Source organism: Ambystoma mexicanum, chromosome 2p (assembly GCF_040938575.1).
Source record: "Ambystoma mexicanum isolate Mex_15411 chromosome 2p, UKY_AmexF1_1, whole genome shotgun sequence".
Classification (NCBI taxonomy): domain Eukaryota; kingdom Metazoa; phylum Chordata; class Amphibia; order Caudata; family Ambystomatidae; genus Ambystoma; species Ambystoma mexicanum.
The window spans coordinates 274,769,227-274,786,588 of record NC_090923.1 but is presented as its reverse complement, the minus strand read 5'-3'; the positions used below and the strand labels follow the sequence as shown (position 1 = coordinate 274,786,588).

Below are 17,362 nucleotides of genomic sequence, written 5' to 3'. Positions count from 1 at the left end.
TAAACACTGTAGAGGAACGGGCGTTCGGAATGTAGTATTACACTGTAACACCAAAGGGTAAAGTTGGGGTTGCAGACCGCAGAAGCACCAATCTATGTTTAGAAGTCCACCATTTATGTTTCCACCTCACCATCTGTGTTGTCACTGAAATAATGCAATCAACTTGAATATTGGTGACTGTCTGCAGTCTAAAAGGGCTGTGCAGGGAACTGATACAGCACCCACATGAGCTCATATATTTTGTGGGTCGTCCTCGCTTCCCGAGCAGTCTGTTTAGTTTAGTTTATTTACTTTTATAGCGCACCCCACCCAAGGGTATCTGGGCATTTTTACCTAGGTACAGGAAAGATATAGAACATAAGGCCACTAAAAGAGGGCGAGGAGGTGTGTTACAGATCACCTTCCAGGCAGAAGAAAATGAGGTGAGTTACAGAACACCTTACAGGCAGGAGCATTGAGAACCAGGGGGGAACGACTATGCAGACACCTTACAGGCAGTCATGGAGGCAATAGCTATACAGGTCAACTTACAGGCAAGCAGTGAGAAATAGCTATACAGGTCAATTTACAGGCAAGCAGTGAGAAATATAGGGGAAACAATTATGCAGACAGGCAAAGGTGCCCCCAGGCCAGGCTTCCCCATGCTGCTGGGGTTTGCTAAGAGACTGCACAGGCCACACAAAGACACAAAGCTGCACCCATCATTGTGTTGCACCCGGTCGCACACCGAGGTACACACAGGCACTGGAGAACCACCAGATCAGACACAAATGAGAGGGTGGGGATATGATATGATGATGTGGCATTTATAACGCACCTGTACATAAGCGTTTCAAAGCACGAAAGGGCAGGCACAGCCACCGGTTAGATGGCCCACTGACCCGTGTCCCCCTAACCCCTCACCTCAAGTTAACCAAGCAGAGCCTATGCAGATACCCATGATCAGCTTCAGTGATACGGATCTGATATCTGGAATCTTAAGCAAAACACATCAAACCCCATGATCCCCACCCCTTATCTCTGTAAGACATTTCAGACTTCAGCGATCACCCCTCTTCCGTTCAGCGTGTTTGGTAAGACAAAGAGAGCCATAGAAGGACAAGGCACGGACAATAAATGGTAGTGGTGGCTACATAGTTAACAAATGCCCAGCAATTACTTATGTAAAACATTTAATGTTAGCACCAATCATCTCTGGGTGGACTTCAACCAGGTAGCCTGAAATGTGGACTTGTCTTTTGTGTTTGTAATGCTAGGGGTTTTGTGAATATTGTGAACAATCCAGATTGGTTGCCCTCATATGACATTGTGTGCTTGCAGGACACCTTGTTGATGGACATGCGGTTTATAAATGGATTTGATGTAGTGTATATTGAGGCAGAATGAGGTACAAGGGGTTGCCCATTTTTGAGGGATTTTGATTGCCATTAGCAGAAATCTGGGCCTTGCATTCCAAAGAATAGATCTGAAAAGGAGGGATATACTGGCCATCTTGCTTGAATAGTCGGGAACGGATGAGGGAGGGACTAGCAAGTGTTTGCTGGTAAATGTATACCTAAACCCTGAACCCGCTAAAATGGAGGAAGCACTGAACGTTCTGTCTTTATTTCTTGGGGAAATCCCTGAAGATGGAGCTTCTGTTATGGTCCTGGGTGACTTTAATGCTGAATGCTTGGATGATTGCTGGTACCAAGAATCAGTGAGGTTAAAAACCTCAAGTGAAGCACGGGAGAGGGGACAAATGGTACAACAAGAGTTAGAGGCTTGGGACTTGGGGCCATTGAATGGAAACTTTACAGGAGATATCCCCCTGAGTTTTACTTGCCAAAATGATCCATGGAAGTCTACTATTGACGATTATTTCCTGTCTGTTGATTTGTTCCAGAAAGGTGGAAGCTTGAAGGTAAAAGTTCAGAATTGAGTGATCATGCTATGGTTTGCTGTCAGCTCTCACTTCTTGGGGCAACACGGTCTGAGGTAAAGGCTCTTAATGTTGAAATTAATCCAACGTAACATGCTGTAAAGTGGTCCTTGAGAATAGCTATGGCCTTTGATGATACAATTAGGAGTCTTTTTTGTGCTGAGGTGGACGCCCCGTGCTCTCCGGACGAGTTCACGCCCAGGGTCTCAAATCTTCTGGGCGCCTAATGCCAGTAAAGCAACTGGAAAAAGGATTAATGAAGGTGGGCCATAATCATGGCTTTGATCCTTTTGTCCAGGAATGTAAAAAGGAGATGTGACTAGAGATGAGGGCGAGGACGCCCAGGGAGTTAAGGGAGGACAGCAGGGTCAAACAAAACTATACAAATTGGCTAAAGGGCCAAAAATTCCTTATGGGGATCAATGATGGTGGTAACATTTTGTGCTGCATGCGGGGTAACAACACTTTGAGGTTCTGGCAGTTGATTATGCCAAATGGGACAGACCAATATTTGCAAATCCGAAGACGCCTGGGTAAAATATTTATCGGAAGTATATAAGTCGGGGGGTGTCTGGGGGTTCCCAATTTGCACATGTTAGTTGGCGCGGGGGGAGGCCCTTAGCTGGACCATTGATGAAATTGCACTTTTTCATTAAGCTCAGAAAAAAATCAAATGCCCCTGGTCCGGACGGTTTAACTAACTTGAATTTCAAATGAAATGTTCTGTTATGGGCCCAGCTTTTGTCACACTTGCTTGAAAACATTTTGGTAAATAGAAAGGTTCCAGGGGCCTGGTGTGCAGCATTGATTGCACACCAGTCTCTTTAACGGAGCAGATAGACTGTGTCTGATGCACTATAGGGCCATTTCCTTATTGGACGCTTCCAATAACATTTTTGCCAAGATGATTCTAAAGGAATTGCAGGAGTGGGCTAGGGGCGCTAGCTGTCTGGATCCCTACCAGGCAGGCTTTAAGAATAGAGTGGGAACTGCCCTAAATAGTTGTGTCGTGGCGCTTCTGGCTGCACAAGCTAAGGAGCAGGGGAGGCCGGTTTGTCTGGCCTTCCTGGAGGTTAGTAAAGCATTTGACCATGTAAATAGGGCAACTGTTTGGAAGAGCCTGTCTGATTGTGGATGTTCCCAATTGTTAATTGGTATCTTGGAGGCCTTGTACTGTGGAACTAAAATTAAAGTCAGACTGGACACACACGGTTCCGCCTCTGATTGAATAGAGACGAACCAGGGACTGCAACAAGGGTGTGTCCTCAATGGATTTTTAATCTGTTTTTACATAAAGGACATGCTTGCCTGTTAGAAAACTGTTAGGACAAGCGCGCCCAGGTTGGGAAATATAGCAGTACAATATATAGCATACGCGGATGACATTTTCATCTGTGATTTGACTCCAATCGGATTTCCAAATTATTTCCTTAGCAAGTTGGATCTCTCAATTAATAGCTTGAAATCAAAAATTCTGGTGCTGAATAGGGGGAGATGTAAATGGGAAAATGTGGATGGAACATGAGAAGTCAAGCTTTGGAGGTGGTTAATATGTATAAGTACATAGGCTCATCTATTTATGATGGAAAACGTAGGAATGCAGCAGAAGCCGAAGTAAAGACAAAGTTTTTTTCAGCGACTAGTTAGCTTATCCAATTTGACTATAAGTTTGGGAGGTGTTCATTACTACCTGTGATGGAATTATTTAAACAGAAAATTGTTCCGAAATTAGTTTTTGGGGCCCAAACATAGGAAGATGGAGTCTGTTGGGCAAGGCTGGAGGCTAAGTTGTGGAGAAGGGTGTTGCATCTACTGACATCTGTCCCAATAGCAGGAATACTGTTGGAGTTGGGGCAACTGCCAATTCAGACAGTAATTGATTGGAGAAAGTTAAAGTTATATGCTGGCATAGTTTCTCCACCCATCGCATCATTTTTTGCCCACCTGAATGAATTGTGGGTAATGGGTAACTGTAAGGTGTTGGTGGACGGGGTGAATGGTGTATGCAGACCCTTTCAAAAATTGAATCTTCAACATACAAACTGTCCACGAATCCCAACAAAGTGAAGCAAAATCTCTTTAGACACGTGTGGATACAGTTTAGGGCCAGTTTGCTGGAGTACCGCTGTTTTATTGACCATTTTACTTGGTTGGTGAAGATCTATAACGCTCTAGCTCCATATTTGAGGAAGCACCTGTCCCGAGAATTTAGGTTCCAAATGTTGAGATTACAGCTGAATTTGTTCCCCACAATGGATGTTCTGGGTAAAAGGATAAAGGTCCTCAAGGGAAAAAGACTATGTTGATATTGTGCCCTAGAGGATGAAATTGATTGATTGATTGAAGGAGAGTGTTAACTGATTGTAACATTGAAGTGGCACTAGAATAGTCTCATTAAAATGTGTAAAGAAGTTAGATGCCCCCATACAAGTAATTTTGCCCGTCCCCATCGTCTCAGAAGTTAGCACCTCTTGCAACATTTTGGGGGTGCGCCAACAATGCTTCCCGCATGGGGTGCAATCTGGTTTAAGACCGGCCCTGTAATCAGTCACGTGGGTTTTTACTGTATGCTGATGAAGCTGTGCCCCATTTTGTGCTCTTGCTTGTAGCCTTTTTGCTCAGAACATTCTTGGCAGCAGAGTTCTTTGCTGGCACATCTATTTTTTGTATAATTAAAACGTGATATCCTTGCAAGGATCTCCTGGTCTTTTTTCCCTAGAAGGTTGTATTTTTTCTGGTGTGAGCATTCTGGGGCGAGCCTTCACTTGGTATATTTTTCTTGTTGCTAATTGACATGGAAATAAATTAACAAATAACAATAGATTAGTGCTGTAATGGTGCGGTTTTTTTCTTGATTTTTTTTCTTTTTTTAAATATATTTTCACATTGAATATCTAAGTTTATAATTTGTAATGTATGAAGCAGTGGCGGCCGCTATAATAGGGCGGCAGGGTGCCGCCCCCCTACTTAGGCCCCCACCAAGTGTGAGTACTTGAACAAATTCAGAAGAAGTTCAGAAGTTCTTCTTCTGAATCTGTTTTTAATTTCAACCTCGTGGGGGCGCTGTGGCGAGACACTGGCGACAATTAGTATTGTTGCAGCTGGCCCATGAATAGGATTCCTTTTCATGGGCTGGCTGCAACAGCGGGGCTTGTCCCGTTTTGCATTGCTTTTGCTGATAGTAAAGTGCGTGGAGCTTAGAGCTCCACGCACTTTATGTAACCCTTTTAAGTAGGATGCTGGTGGGTCGCTTGAGGGGTGGCCCGACCTGTATCACTATGTGCGCAAAGAGCGCAGTGAAGATCTGTAATCTGCAGGAAGGGAGGGACTCTCCTTCCCTCCCTGCATAGATACAGTAATCTCATTGGCTGTTTGCCAATGGCTGGCAAACAGCCAATGAGATTACTAGGTGAGTGCATCTGGGGTTGCAGTGCGAGGCCCGAGCGAGGATTGTATTTGTTGTGTCCACACGCAGCTTTTTCTTTGATTGGGAGCCAGTGTTGACTGCCGGGAGCATTGCACCCGTTTTTTAAGTAGAGACCTGTCATTGACATACATGTGTACAATAAATCTGTGCCTTGACACCATCCCGCAACTTCTTTTCTGTGTTCGCATTCCACTAGCTCACTTTTTGCTCTTTGTGAAAGTGTGATTTGTGCACTATTAGTTTTTAAAAGCGTTAGAAACACTCTCACATTTTTCAGAAGTTTCTCTTTTAACCAATGTGAGTTGTGTTAATGTGTGGAATTTAGCATGCCTCCTTCACAGAAACCTGACCGGTACATTACAGGAAAATACAATTTTGAAGTGAAAAGTATCAAACCTCGTTAACCAGCACTTGTCAGAATTGTTAAACGGTCAAAGGAAACCCATAAAAAGAGAGCTGTAACAGGTGCACAACCCCTCTGCGTACATGGCGAGCACAGCGCGTCAGCGCTCAGCAACAGGTGCCCTGTCTTCTCCTCGTTCGCTATCGGTGTGTAGCACTATATAAGAAATACATTATTATTATCACTATTATGGTATGGCTTGATTAAAGTGAGCTGCAAGAGTTCCCATGAGGAGGTGTTTCAGGCGGAGAGGGGCAGGAACTGGGTGGCAATGGCCATAGGGATTACCATGGCCATGGGCAGTCAATGGGGTGGGTAAAACATAACGGGACAACTTAACTGTTGTCGTTATTTTAAATAACCAAAACATTTAAGTTGTTCCGTCATGTTTTTTTTATAACTAAGGCAACACATTTCGGCGGGGTGGAATGGCTAATCCTTCAAATGTAGGCAGGGTAATTTCAGAGAGTTTGGGGAAAGGGCAAACTCACTTGTGTGGGGGCATCTAACTTCTTTTCACATTGTAATGTTATTATTCTGGTGCAGTTCAAATGTTACAAGCATTTAACGCCCTCCTTCACGCCTGAAACCATTTTAATACTGCTCTGAGCCTATGTTGCCCTTTCGCAGGTCAGTCTCTTGCTTTCTCTTCACAGACCATCGAAAACACCTTGCATGAACAAATCCATGTCATATTTTGGTGGGTTTTGGATAGTAAATAGCACGTTTTGGAGACTATTTTTCAAAAGGTTTCGCGGGGGTAGAACTACCACACCCCCCCTTTTGGTGGAGTGGGCTTGCGTGCTGCGCGCACTCGCTCCCAAATTCACCCTGCGACCGTACCGCCCCACCAGCTTTAAAACTCACCAGCCACCACTGGTATTAAGTGGTACATTCTATAATGTGTTTGCTAAAACATTTAGGGTTGTACATGTATTGGATTTGCAATACATTGGACTGGATCTTTTTTTTTTAAATACAGTATTAATATGCATAATTATTGGAATTGTTGTGTTTTAGGCAATATTGTGGTTATTGCTTTGTGAAAAATTGCTGCTAAGAAAGAAAGTGTTATTATGTGTTATTTTCTGTTGTGTATTGTTACTTGTGTTTCTTGTAATACATGTGTTAAATCTGTTTTAAAATTAAAGTAGGTGAAAAAGTGGTAATTTCTTTATCTTTTAGTTGTTGGCTTAGTTTGATAATGTTTATTGATACATTAGTATATTTTGTTGGTTTAGTTATTAAACTGTATTTGTTTCCTAACATATATGCATGTTTTTGCATTCATGGTAAATGTGTGATCTTGTATTTTGTTTGTGGTAGAACTGTTAGTACTTTCATACATATAGCATGTATTTTGTAAATTTTGAATGGCACTATTTGGAGCTGGTTATAAGTGTATGTTTTCAATGTGTTTTTATTTTTAATTGAGTTAATGCATAAGGGACATATGTATGTTGTTCCATTTGTAATGAGTTTGCTAAGTTTTTTATTTGTTTTATATGTTTTTCATTTGAATGCATCTTGTAAAGAATGCATTTTTCTTCAGAAGGCAAATTATCTTGATGACTATGCAAATCAGAAATATAGAAATTATATTGTATTTCGAATATTGCGACTTTATATTCATTTATCGCAAGTAAACATCCTGAAGAAAATGTTTAAATGTTATATAGAGATGTTTTTAAATCGGGATATAGTTCATCATATATATTAGTTACTCTATATACATGCTGATAAAGTATAGCTCCTATTTCCATGATGTTGTGTACGTTACGTTTTTGCCATGCGTTTGCTGGGATTGTATAGATAAAAACTATAGCCAGAGTTCTATTTGTTAGACATTGGGCCTCATTACAAGTATGGAGGTAAGGCAACAACGGTGCCGGTATCGACACCGGCACCGTTGCTACCGTACCGCCATACTACAAGTTGTGTTCGTGGGTCTTGCTCTGCCTGCCAGGTCCGACCTGGTGGGCAGTGCGGTACCCGTGAGCACAACTCATGGATGCACCGGCACCGTTGTGAACGGTGCCGGTGCATCCGAGCTCCTCATTCCCAGTCAGCCCTGTGGGGCCGAATAGGGATGGGGCGTCTCTTATTGCCGGCACCTGCGAATGGGCAATTAACGGGTCCGCCAACCTTGGCATGACCCAGTAATTGCCCATTCGCGGTTGCCGGTAAAACATGGGTCCGGCGGCAGGCGTGCCTTTGTTACAGGCACGGCTACCGCCAGACCCGTAATGAGGCCCATTGTTTTCCACATGCTATACCTGAAAAATTGTCTTGACCTTGATGATAATCAACAATTAAATGATCATGTTAGTGCGAATGCATTTGTTCAAATTTAGTTTAGTAGTATTATTATCTTGTGTTATTAATGTTTTGTTTGGGATTACATCATTTACTTTAGCTTGAAGAGATTTTATGGCATCTATTTATATTTGGCAGTGTTATGGTTGGAGTAATCTATAAAGCACTTTAGCCTTTTTGTTTAGTCTTAAATGCACAGTATACATTTGTACTGTTTTTATTGTATGCGTTACTTCAAACGGTATAATTGAAGTGGTTGAATCTTTAATAAATTCGCCTAAATCTTTAATATTGGAATTATTGTCATTGATTATTAATACTAAAAGATAAGTGTCTCACCATCAGTGATGCAGACAGGCTTATCCCTGGGGCTCAAGCTGCGGATCTGGAAGGCCACAGCCCGTAGCACACAAATAGACCTCTGCAGTAGGCCCAGGAGTGTATGGTGCAGTCTCATCTTGTCATCATTTTCCAGCTACACCGCTTTTCACAGTGAACATATAGACAACTGCAGCATGTACTTGTCCCACAATTCTGGAATAAAATCGCTTAGTAAAAGGCCTTGCAGTCTGATAGCGGGGAATGCTCATGTCCTAAGGCTTGTTATGCATGAAGTGAAGTTGTCTGACAAAGACGATTCTAAAATGAAAATAACTAATCAGCAGTATTTAGGTAGACCTTGGTGGCAGAAAAACAGCACATACAGTTTTTGCAATGCCAAGTGTAAATACAAAACCCACATCATTAACAATGTATGAGTTGGTTAACCTTCCGTTTTAGTATTTGATGATGAAATTAAAACCACTCCTGTAGCAAGTCTTTTCTGGCGGGTTTGGATACTGTAAACTGGGTCCAACAAGTTGTGAATAAAACATCCGGGCCAGTTGAGGAGAGGAGGAAGTTCCCATTCTGAGGGAATGAGATTCAAGAAATATCACACAAATCATATCCCATCACAGCTATGCTCTTTGTAAAGTGAGGCGGTTGCCCAGTGTGGGTATCTTAGCACTAGTTTTCCTGTAGCCACTTAGCATAGCACTGGAGCCCTCCCCCTTACTGCACACCACATCTTATCCTCCTCTAACATACCTATTTTCCCAAAGACGCCACCCGCCAATATATTGCCCGTGGCAACAGGGCCTCCTAGTCTCTGTCTCAGCAATGTGCTAATGCAACCGAAACCAAACATACAAGGCAACGAGCTGATAACAAGGCCGCTGGATGCTCCTAAAAGGCAGCCTAAAACGTAGAGCCCCAAAACACACACGTAAAGCTTTACATTAAAATCACAGGAGCCAGCAAATGCAGCCTAGACCATGGACACAGCAAAGCACACATTTAACATCATAAACAAAATATATATGTTGCTGTGCAGCAACAATGCAAACTTGAGAGAAGCTGCTCTGGGCCCCCTTTGTGAGGTAAGAATGTATAGAGTCCAACTGGTGTGGGACTTTACAAGACTTATCTCTTGATAGTAAGTAACCCACCTTTTAATATAGGCCTGTACTACACAAGATGGTAATGTGACTGAGCAGCTAGAGTTATTTTAAGAGGGGTAATGTGAGCTGTAGAGCTGTACATCGAAATTAGTAAATACAGGTATCCAAGTAAACACTTACACAATTAAAGTTATAGAATACATATTTGTTTTTATATATACAAGGATAATTAGACAATCTTTAGAAAGCAGCAACTAATAGTAACATTAATCCCAAGGTTAGGATTCAATTCAACAAGAGCAATTAAGTAGGTGAGTACACTTTTCTTATGCTAAACATATTCTAGCACACTGATTGATGTCATTTGGGGGCAGAATTAGCATTTATTTGTGATCGCCATTACAATATTGAGTTCCAAGGAGGGAAAAGTTAAAGTTAGGTCAAAACATACTTTGTAAGTAGTAACTGTTAGATTCTCACAGAGGGCTGTAGGCAGCAATAATAGTGTTGAACAATTAAAGGGAACACACACTGCCAAAGACAATAGGTTCAGAAGGGGGCCTTTACGGAACTCCTGTTATGCTTAAACAATGTTTGACTCCTAATGAATGGGGTGCAAACCAGCTATAAAGGTGCCTCTGTGGAATGGCACCCCGACTGAACCTGAGAAATAAGACCTTGGCTGTGAAGCCAGTGGTGTGGGCTGCACACCCTAAAACCACAACGTGTGGTGTATGTTTAATTTGTTACGGTTTGGAAGAGTTCATTGTTTGGCTTGAAAAAACACATGTATAGTTTCAAATGATAATTGTATTGCTGTTAAGCGATACCAAATCACTTCAGTATACTTCTGTTCATGGTACAGATGCTTTCGGGACCAAAATATAGCTCTTAGTATGGCCAGTGCATTTCGGATCTAATATCCTTCGTCAGGGCCAGCTAATTCGTGACATACATCGTTATCAAATCTCTACTGTTCAAAACAATTATTTCATTTACATACCGGAATACCACAACACAGTTTGAAAATTGAAAATTCAAAAAAACAAAAAATTATGTAAAACAATGATAATGCCATACCAGTTTCAACCGTGTCAAATTAAGAAAAAAAGAAGAAAACATCATATGTACAAGAAAAGCCAACCAATGCCTAGTTCACATTCAGAATTTCACAGGGTAACCATGAAAATGTTCACAATCAAATACAAAGTCTTTTGTTGCATTTCGAATTGTAAAATGGTCAATACATACGATGCATGCATATCCGATGATCAAAGAACGGATGAAATGCGCTTATAAAAATAAAGAAACAGAGAGAGAACCGTAAGCTAAAGTCAGCAAGTGGCATTGCAAATGATATGATATGATAGGTTATTTATAACGCGCTTAATACCCAGAGGTTTCTAAGTACGGACCCAGGGATCGAACCTGTGTTGCCCCGTGTCATCTTGTTTCCAAGTCGAGCACGCTGCCGCTGAGCTATCCTCCTGGGACAGGATGCAAGTGTATCATTAAGAAATCACATTTTTCGAATGCAGTGTCACTGACCTGCCAGTTCTTCTCTGTGTGCGTTCTAAAAGAATATAATGGGGTCTTTTTTCTCAGTTTCAAAAGGTAGATGTACCCCAAGCCCCACAGTACCTGAGAATTGTTCCAGCTGGATGCCTTCCTGGTGCAGTGTAGCAGACCCTTGTTTCTGGTCCTTGGTTTTTGTGATGAAAGGGAGGACATTTAGTGGGCTTCTGCAGCAGCACCCAAGAGAGGGACTCGGCAGCAATGGATTCTCCTTGATTCAGCAGATGTTTGTGGTTTTGGCACCTTTTTCTCAGAGCCAAAGGAGAACAAACAAAGTTTTGGCCGGATTCACACTTTTGAAGACAACACGCTTGATGATGGTCAGGGGTCCCTGGGCATTGGGATTCTGCAGCCTTGGAAAGGCACAGCAAGTCGGCATTGTGCCAAAATGAAGCTTGTCTCAAGGCTTGTTGGTCCCACTAGCCTAAGGGAGGTAGTTATCCCTTGCAGGTTTTCCCAGTCGAAACGAAAACAAGGTCAGCACAGCTGTGGGGCTTCAATGGGCACTTTGCGGTCTCGGAGGATGCTGCTGGCATCTCTTTGTGTCTTCTCTGCCTCTAGTCCCAAAATCCTTGCCTTTTAAGCAAGTTCTCATTCACGGCCCTAGGCTGTCAATCACCCAGCAGGGTGGCTGTCTGCCCAGACAGCCAGCTGACCTCTCAGGACTGGTTTCACTCAGGCACACCTAGAGACAAAGTACAGGACATTTTGGAACCCTCCTTCACTTTCAGCCTTTCCAGACACACTGGAGTCTGGGTGGGCTTCAGGGCTGAAGCCTGCCAAAGGCAAAATGCACAAAGGACTCAAACCCAATTCAAACAACAGAGTAAAAGTCCAGAAGGAACTAACTGCCAAGAAATGGCAGAAAGAAGACAGGGGCCATTTTGGGAAAATGGTCACCATTGGGTGCTGTTCTGCGGCTGAGAAATCAGCATGCAGATACATGGCAAAAAGGTAGTAAAAAAGAAACCACTGCCACCAGCCAATCAAGTTAGTTAGTGTAACAAAATGTTACATGAGAAGTGGTATAAGGAGTTACTATGTAGCCCCCAGCACTCCACATAGGGCGGTGTGTGCTGAATCCACAAAAGAAAAGGTAAATAAGATAAAAGTCATATTACTATTCTTGGGAACAGTAGTTCACCCAAGCAAATGTATTTAAATATTAAGAGAAGTCCAAGGGACTTCTCAGTGGCACTGCACAAAAGGTCATGTGTGCCACAATGCAAAAAGCAGATGCCTATGGAGTTTACCAGACTCCATCAAACAATAAGAAACCAAAAATCCTAGTCAGAAAAATACACAAGGGAGTGGGCGAAAAATTCCCACTCACTCGGGAGTAAAAATGAAAAATCCCTGAGTCCAGCAAAAGAGCTGGAGGTCTCTAAGGTTAAAGGGAATTGCCACAAAAATGACAATTCTCACTAACAACCTTGAAGCTTGTAGCCCATTTCAAATTAAAGAGCTGAATACCATGATGCCATCCCTGCCCCACAAACACGCCGTCACCTCCCTATCAAACAAAAAAGCACGCACTGTAAAGTGATCCCGCTCCAGTCAATAACACCAAAGTACACAACAAATCTGATGAAATTCAAATGAAATGGGGTCTATGCATGCTTTATTGTTAAGACAAACACCTTCTTATTAAATCCATATACGAGCACCATCACAGGAAACATTTAAAGACTATTCCGATTTACCCTTAACATACACTGAACCTTGCATCTCAACTGCTCTAAGTAAAATGGTGAGTAACCACATGGAGCACAAACACTGCCCATAAAGTCCCACCCACTACACCTTTATTATCAATCCACAACAAACACTCACCCACATTACCCAAAGCACAGACCTATCACACACTGCTCTTCTCTCAATAATGCATTTTCATGGACTAAAGAGGAACATTGATTTCCCAACAACACATTTTACCACACCCTTTTGAAAAAATATAGAACCAGCACCCTTTCCAACCTTAAAGTTTCATTGGCTCACAGTCAGTAACACCCCTACTCATTGGATTGCAAATCACCCGGATACAGCGCTTGGGAATTTGGCCATGTCGTGCCCCAGGCATTTTTGGTTACAACAACAACCAAATGTCATTGGGCCTCATTACAAGTATGGCGGTAAGGCAACAACGGTGCCGGTAGCGCTACCGGCACTGTTGCTACTGTATCACCATACTAGGGGTTCTGCTTGCAGGTGCCCTTGCAGCCACCAGGTCTGACCTGGTGGCCATACCGGGATCCACGAGCAGAACATGATGGCAGCACCGGTACTGTTATTAACGGTACCAGGCTATCACCCTCCCCATTCCCATTGAGCCCTATGGGGGTCAAATGGGAATAGGGATGTACCGGGCCCGGCACCCGGATGCGAGTTTGAAGGTAGCCTTGCCGGTAAAACTGGCAAGGCTACCTAAAACCTCATAATGAGGCCCATTTGTGTGAAAAGCGATCTTATCCCTTTCCTTTTACCTGTAGCTATGATGTTGGCCTTATTGTGGCATGTTGCACCATCAAATGTGCCAAAAACAAAAATGCATGTGTGTCAGTCCTCAGGAGAAATTGAACTACAGTAAAAGCAAACAAGCAGGGGCTTAAGACTAGGAAGATGAGTATTTCACGAGTGCAATTTAGAATGAATAGATATGTCTCTAGCAGCGTTCTATCAAAAGCACACTATCTTCATGAATGGATATTTACTTTGAATCGATATATATGGTATCTTGGTATGCAATGGAAGGGAGGTACATTATATGATATAACAACAATCATGTATTGCATAGTAAAGCCACTTATGTTAGATATTGTGGCTTTATTGTTTTGCATGTAAACATCTATTTTTCATAATCACTTTCTGAAATGATCCATGTCTCAATTCAGGTTAGCCAGATATAAGCAGGTCTGAGAGAATGGATAGTCATATTGGACACATATACATGAATCCTGAAGGCTCGAGCAGACTATACACTTTCTAAATACATTGTACATCAGAAATACATTTCCAATCTCTCATACTTCTTCAACAGTTGAGTGCTGGCCTATGACACATTTCTACGTAAATTGGACGAACGTACTTGCCCTTAGAACGTATGCAAAAAGAACATTAAATAAACAGGATGCAAATGTGTCTTCCTTTCTAACAGAAATTGTACAGGTGCATTCAATTGCTATATTATTTTGCTATGTGTTTGCTTACAGGACCATTGATGGAGTCGATTACCCAGGGACAATAAAAGAAAAGGCGGCAGCCCAAGAACAGTATGACCGAGCCATCTCACAGGGGCAAAGTGCTGGCCTGGTCAAGTAAGCACCAATCTCGTTCCTGTATACTCAGTCAAGGACATATGCGCACACCGTTCAATATTTACTTTTTAATTGTTTCTTTCACGTAATCCTACATTTTTCTGTAAACATGCACATTATCCTGGTTATAGCAGTGTGATAATGTTTACTTTGCATATTTGACAAAACCAAGGGGAGGACCACCGTCTCAGACCCGTGGTTGAAAACCAGCACAATTCATCAATAATTGAAACACTAGAGCAATTTGCATATTTAGCATAGTTAAACAAGTACAGTTTCAATGGCAGGGAATAGAGTAGTGAGTAGAAGGCACACTCACAGGTAGCAGCATAAAGATATGTGTACTTTTTATACATTGAGAAGTATAGATGAATACCCTGGCTGACATGTTTCACATGTTATGGGCACTTCCTCATTGACAATGGGCCTCATTACGAATTTGGAGGTAGCCATGCCGTTCTTAGCAGCATGGTTACCCCCAAACTCGGGTCCGGGTCCCGCAAAAGGGGACTTACCGGGCCATTCCGACCTTGGATGGCCCAGTAATTCCCGTTCGCGTGACCCGGGACCGATACGCCCCCACAGGGCTCAATGGGAATGGGGAGGATGCTAAAAACGGGCCCGTTAATCACAGGCCTGTTGTTGGCATCCTGGACTGCTAGCGGGTCCCGCTCTGCACGTCTGGTCTGACCAGGCGTCTAGAGCGGGACCCGCTGCAGACCTCGTAATGTGGCGGCCCGGAATGAACAGTGCCGGTCCCTTACCGGCACCGTTCATTCCGTGGCCACCACATTCCTAATGAGGCCCAATGTCTTCCTACTTAAGTGCTTTGATTCAGGTTCTAGTACTCTACATTTCTTTCAGTGCATGGGATCAAGTATCAGCAAATATCTTGGGAAAAAGCTTGCTGTGCTCAATGTAGCACCACTCCCACAATGTGTGCCCGTTGGTGCTGATAGGCCAAGCCCTCCTACAGTTTTTCCAACTCCGTATTTAGTTTTGTGTCAATTAGCTTATTATGACAGGTGATGGCAAGTGTGTTTTAACGACTCGGGACTCCTGTAGATTCTATTATCCCCCTGCCCATTCCTTCAGGCATTCGCTGTTTCTCAGCGAACCTGTCACAAAATCTTCTCAACGTTTTGCAGCATGTTGTATCGGCTACCAAAACTCGAGTAAAATCCCCCACCCACTATTTAATTAAGACACACACTTGTTCATTTTGCAGCTCTGCATGCTACACACCTAAATTTCACCATTTCTAAGATCTATAATTAGCTTACTCAGATCTGGTTTAACAATGTTTTTAACCCTGCTCAGCTCCCTCGGCCTTTCCCTGGTTTTTCCCTGACCGGTCAAGACAGTCCTGTCAGAGTAAGATAGCCTGACCATTGTTTTAAAATATTCCCTTAAGGTTAAACAAGTTAACATCTCAAAAACCCTCTAGTTTTGAAGGCTTGACTGTAAAACAGACTCTTGCTTTCTAATTTCATTGTTAAGATCTTTTTAGTTAACTTCCTTCAACATTTTACTAATTGGTATTTTCATTAGACATCTCTCCTTGATACTGTGCCCATACCACAACATGATCACATTTTAGGGGACCTTAATATAGGGGTAGATGACCCTTCAGATATTGTGCTCCAGGATATCTATGCCGCTTTTTAAGAACTGGGTTTTACGCACATTTCCATGGCAGCTTCTCATAGCCAAGGTCACACTTTAGGTCAGATTTGTACAAACAGATTTGTTGTTTAGCACTGATAAATGTACATAATAAATGAATAGAGAGCCTCTAAGGTGACATGATTCTGCCACCCATATGAGTCTGCAGCGCAAGCATTCTATCTCTTGACATGCTGAAATAGTCCACTTGGATGCATGCAATGCATTAATGCAACATGCAACTTATGTTATATATGCTTATAAAATGCATTGTGCATAAATATGTGCATGTATCCAAGTGTCCTATTTCAGCAAAGCAGAATGAGAGGGAATCCTCACATTGTCACCGTAGTTTGGGAAGCAATTCTCATTGCGGAGGAGACTGAAGTATTGCTGAACATTTTGAGAAAAGGCGTTCCAACATGTGGGTGGCAGAATCTTGCCACCTTAGAGCCCCTCTATTCATTTATTTTGTTCATTTATTACTGATAAATAGCAAGTGGGAAACACTCAACCGAATGCACTTCTCTCTACTACTCACCACAGGATTACTTAATTTCTACACAGAACATAATTTAGGAGGATTTTGGGCCAGGCCCGCAAAGCCACATGAAGTAGCCACTTGGCCTGACCATGGGCCTTGGACCAAGCCCCAGGATTTACCAAGTCACCTAAAGTACCCACAAGGCCACTTGCCCCCCATTGAGGGTATATAGGTAACCCACCATGGCCGCAGGCTTTGGTCAATGACCGCTTTGTCTAGGGTATTGCCAAAAAGTCATGTGACATAGCCAATGACCCAGGTTCTACTTTACACCATTGTGGGTCCACGGACCACTGGTCATGTCCTGCTGCCAACTAGGAATTGAGGTCGGAAGAGAGTAGGGTTCGGACCCCTACAAGCAGGTTTTCACTCCTGTCACTCCACGGAAATTGCTCTTATGAATGTGTCCAACTTTATTTCCTCTGCTAAGGACTCAAACGTGTTCTCTACCTTAATTCTCCTGACGTGTAAGCTGCCTTTGACACTGTCAATAACTCTGGTCTCCTTTATACTCCCTATCTTCTTGGGATTCGTGATCAAGCCCTTGCCTGGATTGAATCCTACCTTGCACCTCACTAATTCTCTGTCTCCTGGATCAACAACACCTCTCAACTCAATCCTCTGACTGTTGGTGTTCCACAAGGCTCTGTCTTGGGTCCTCTACTCTTTCCACTCTACACTTCTGCTCTTGGGGCACTAATCTCCTCCTTTGGGTTCTCCTACCAACTTATCGCAGACTGAATTCTCCTCTGATC

At 42.8% G+C, this 17,362-nt stretch overlaps 1 protein-coding gene across 6 annotated transcripts in view; it reads left to right on the top strand.

Annotated features, from left to right (window-relative positions):
* Nucleotides 1-17,362, top strand: part of LOC138566370 (inter-alpha-trypsin inhibitor heavy chain H4-like) — a 1,003,937-nt gene that overhangs the window by 60,612 nt on the left and 925,963 nt on the right. For all 6 annotated transcript variants that reach the window (XR_011301923.1, XM_069643539.1, XM_069643537.1 and 3 more), the window contains exon 3: nt 14,294-14,398. Coding sequence is in view for 5 of the 6 variants with exons in the window: in XM_069643539.1 (XP_069499640.1) it covers nt 14,294-14,398 (105 nt within the window). In the remaining variant the exon portion in view is untranslated. The remainder of the gene's footprint in view (nt 1-14,293; nt 14,399-17,362) is intronic.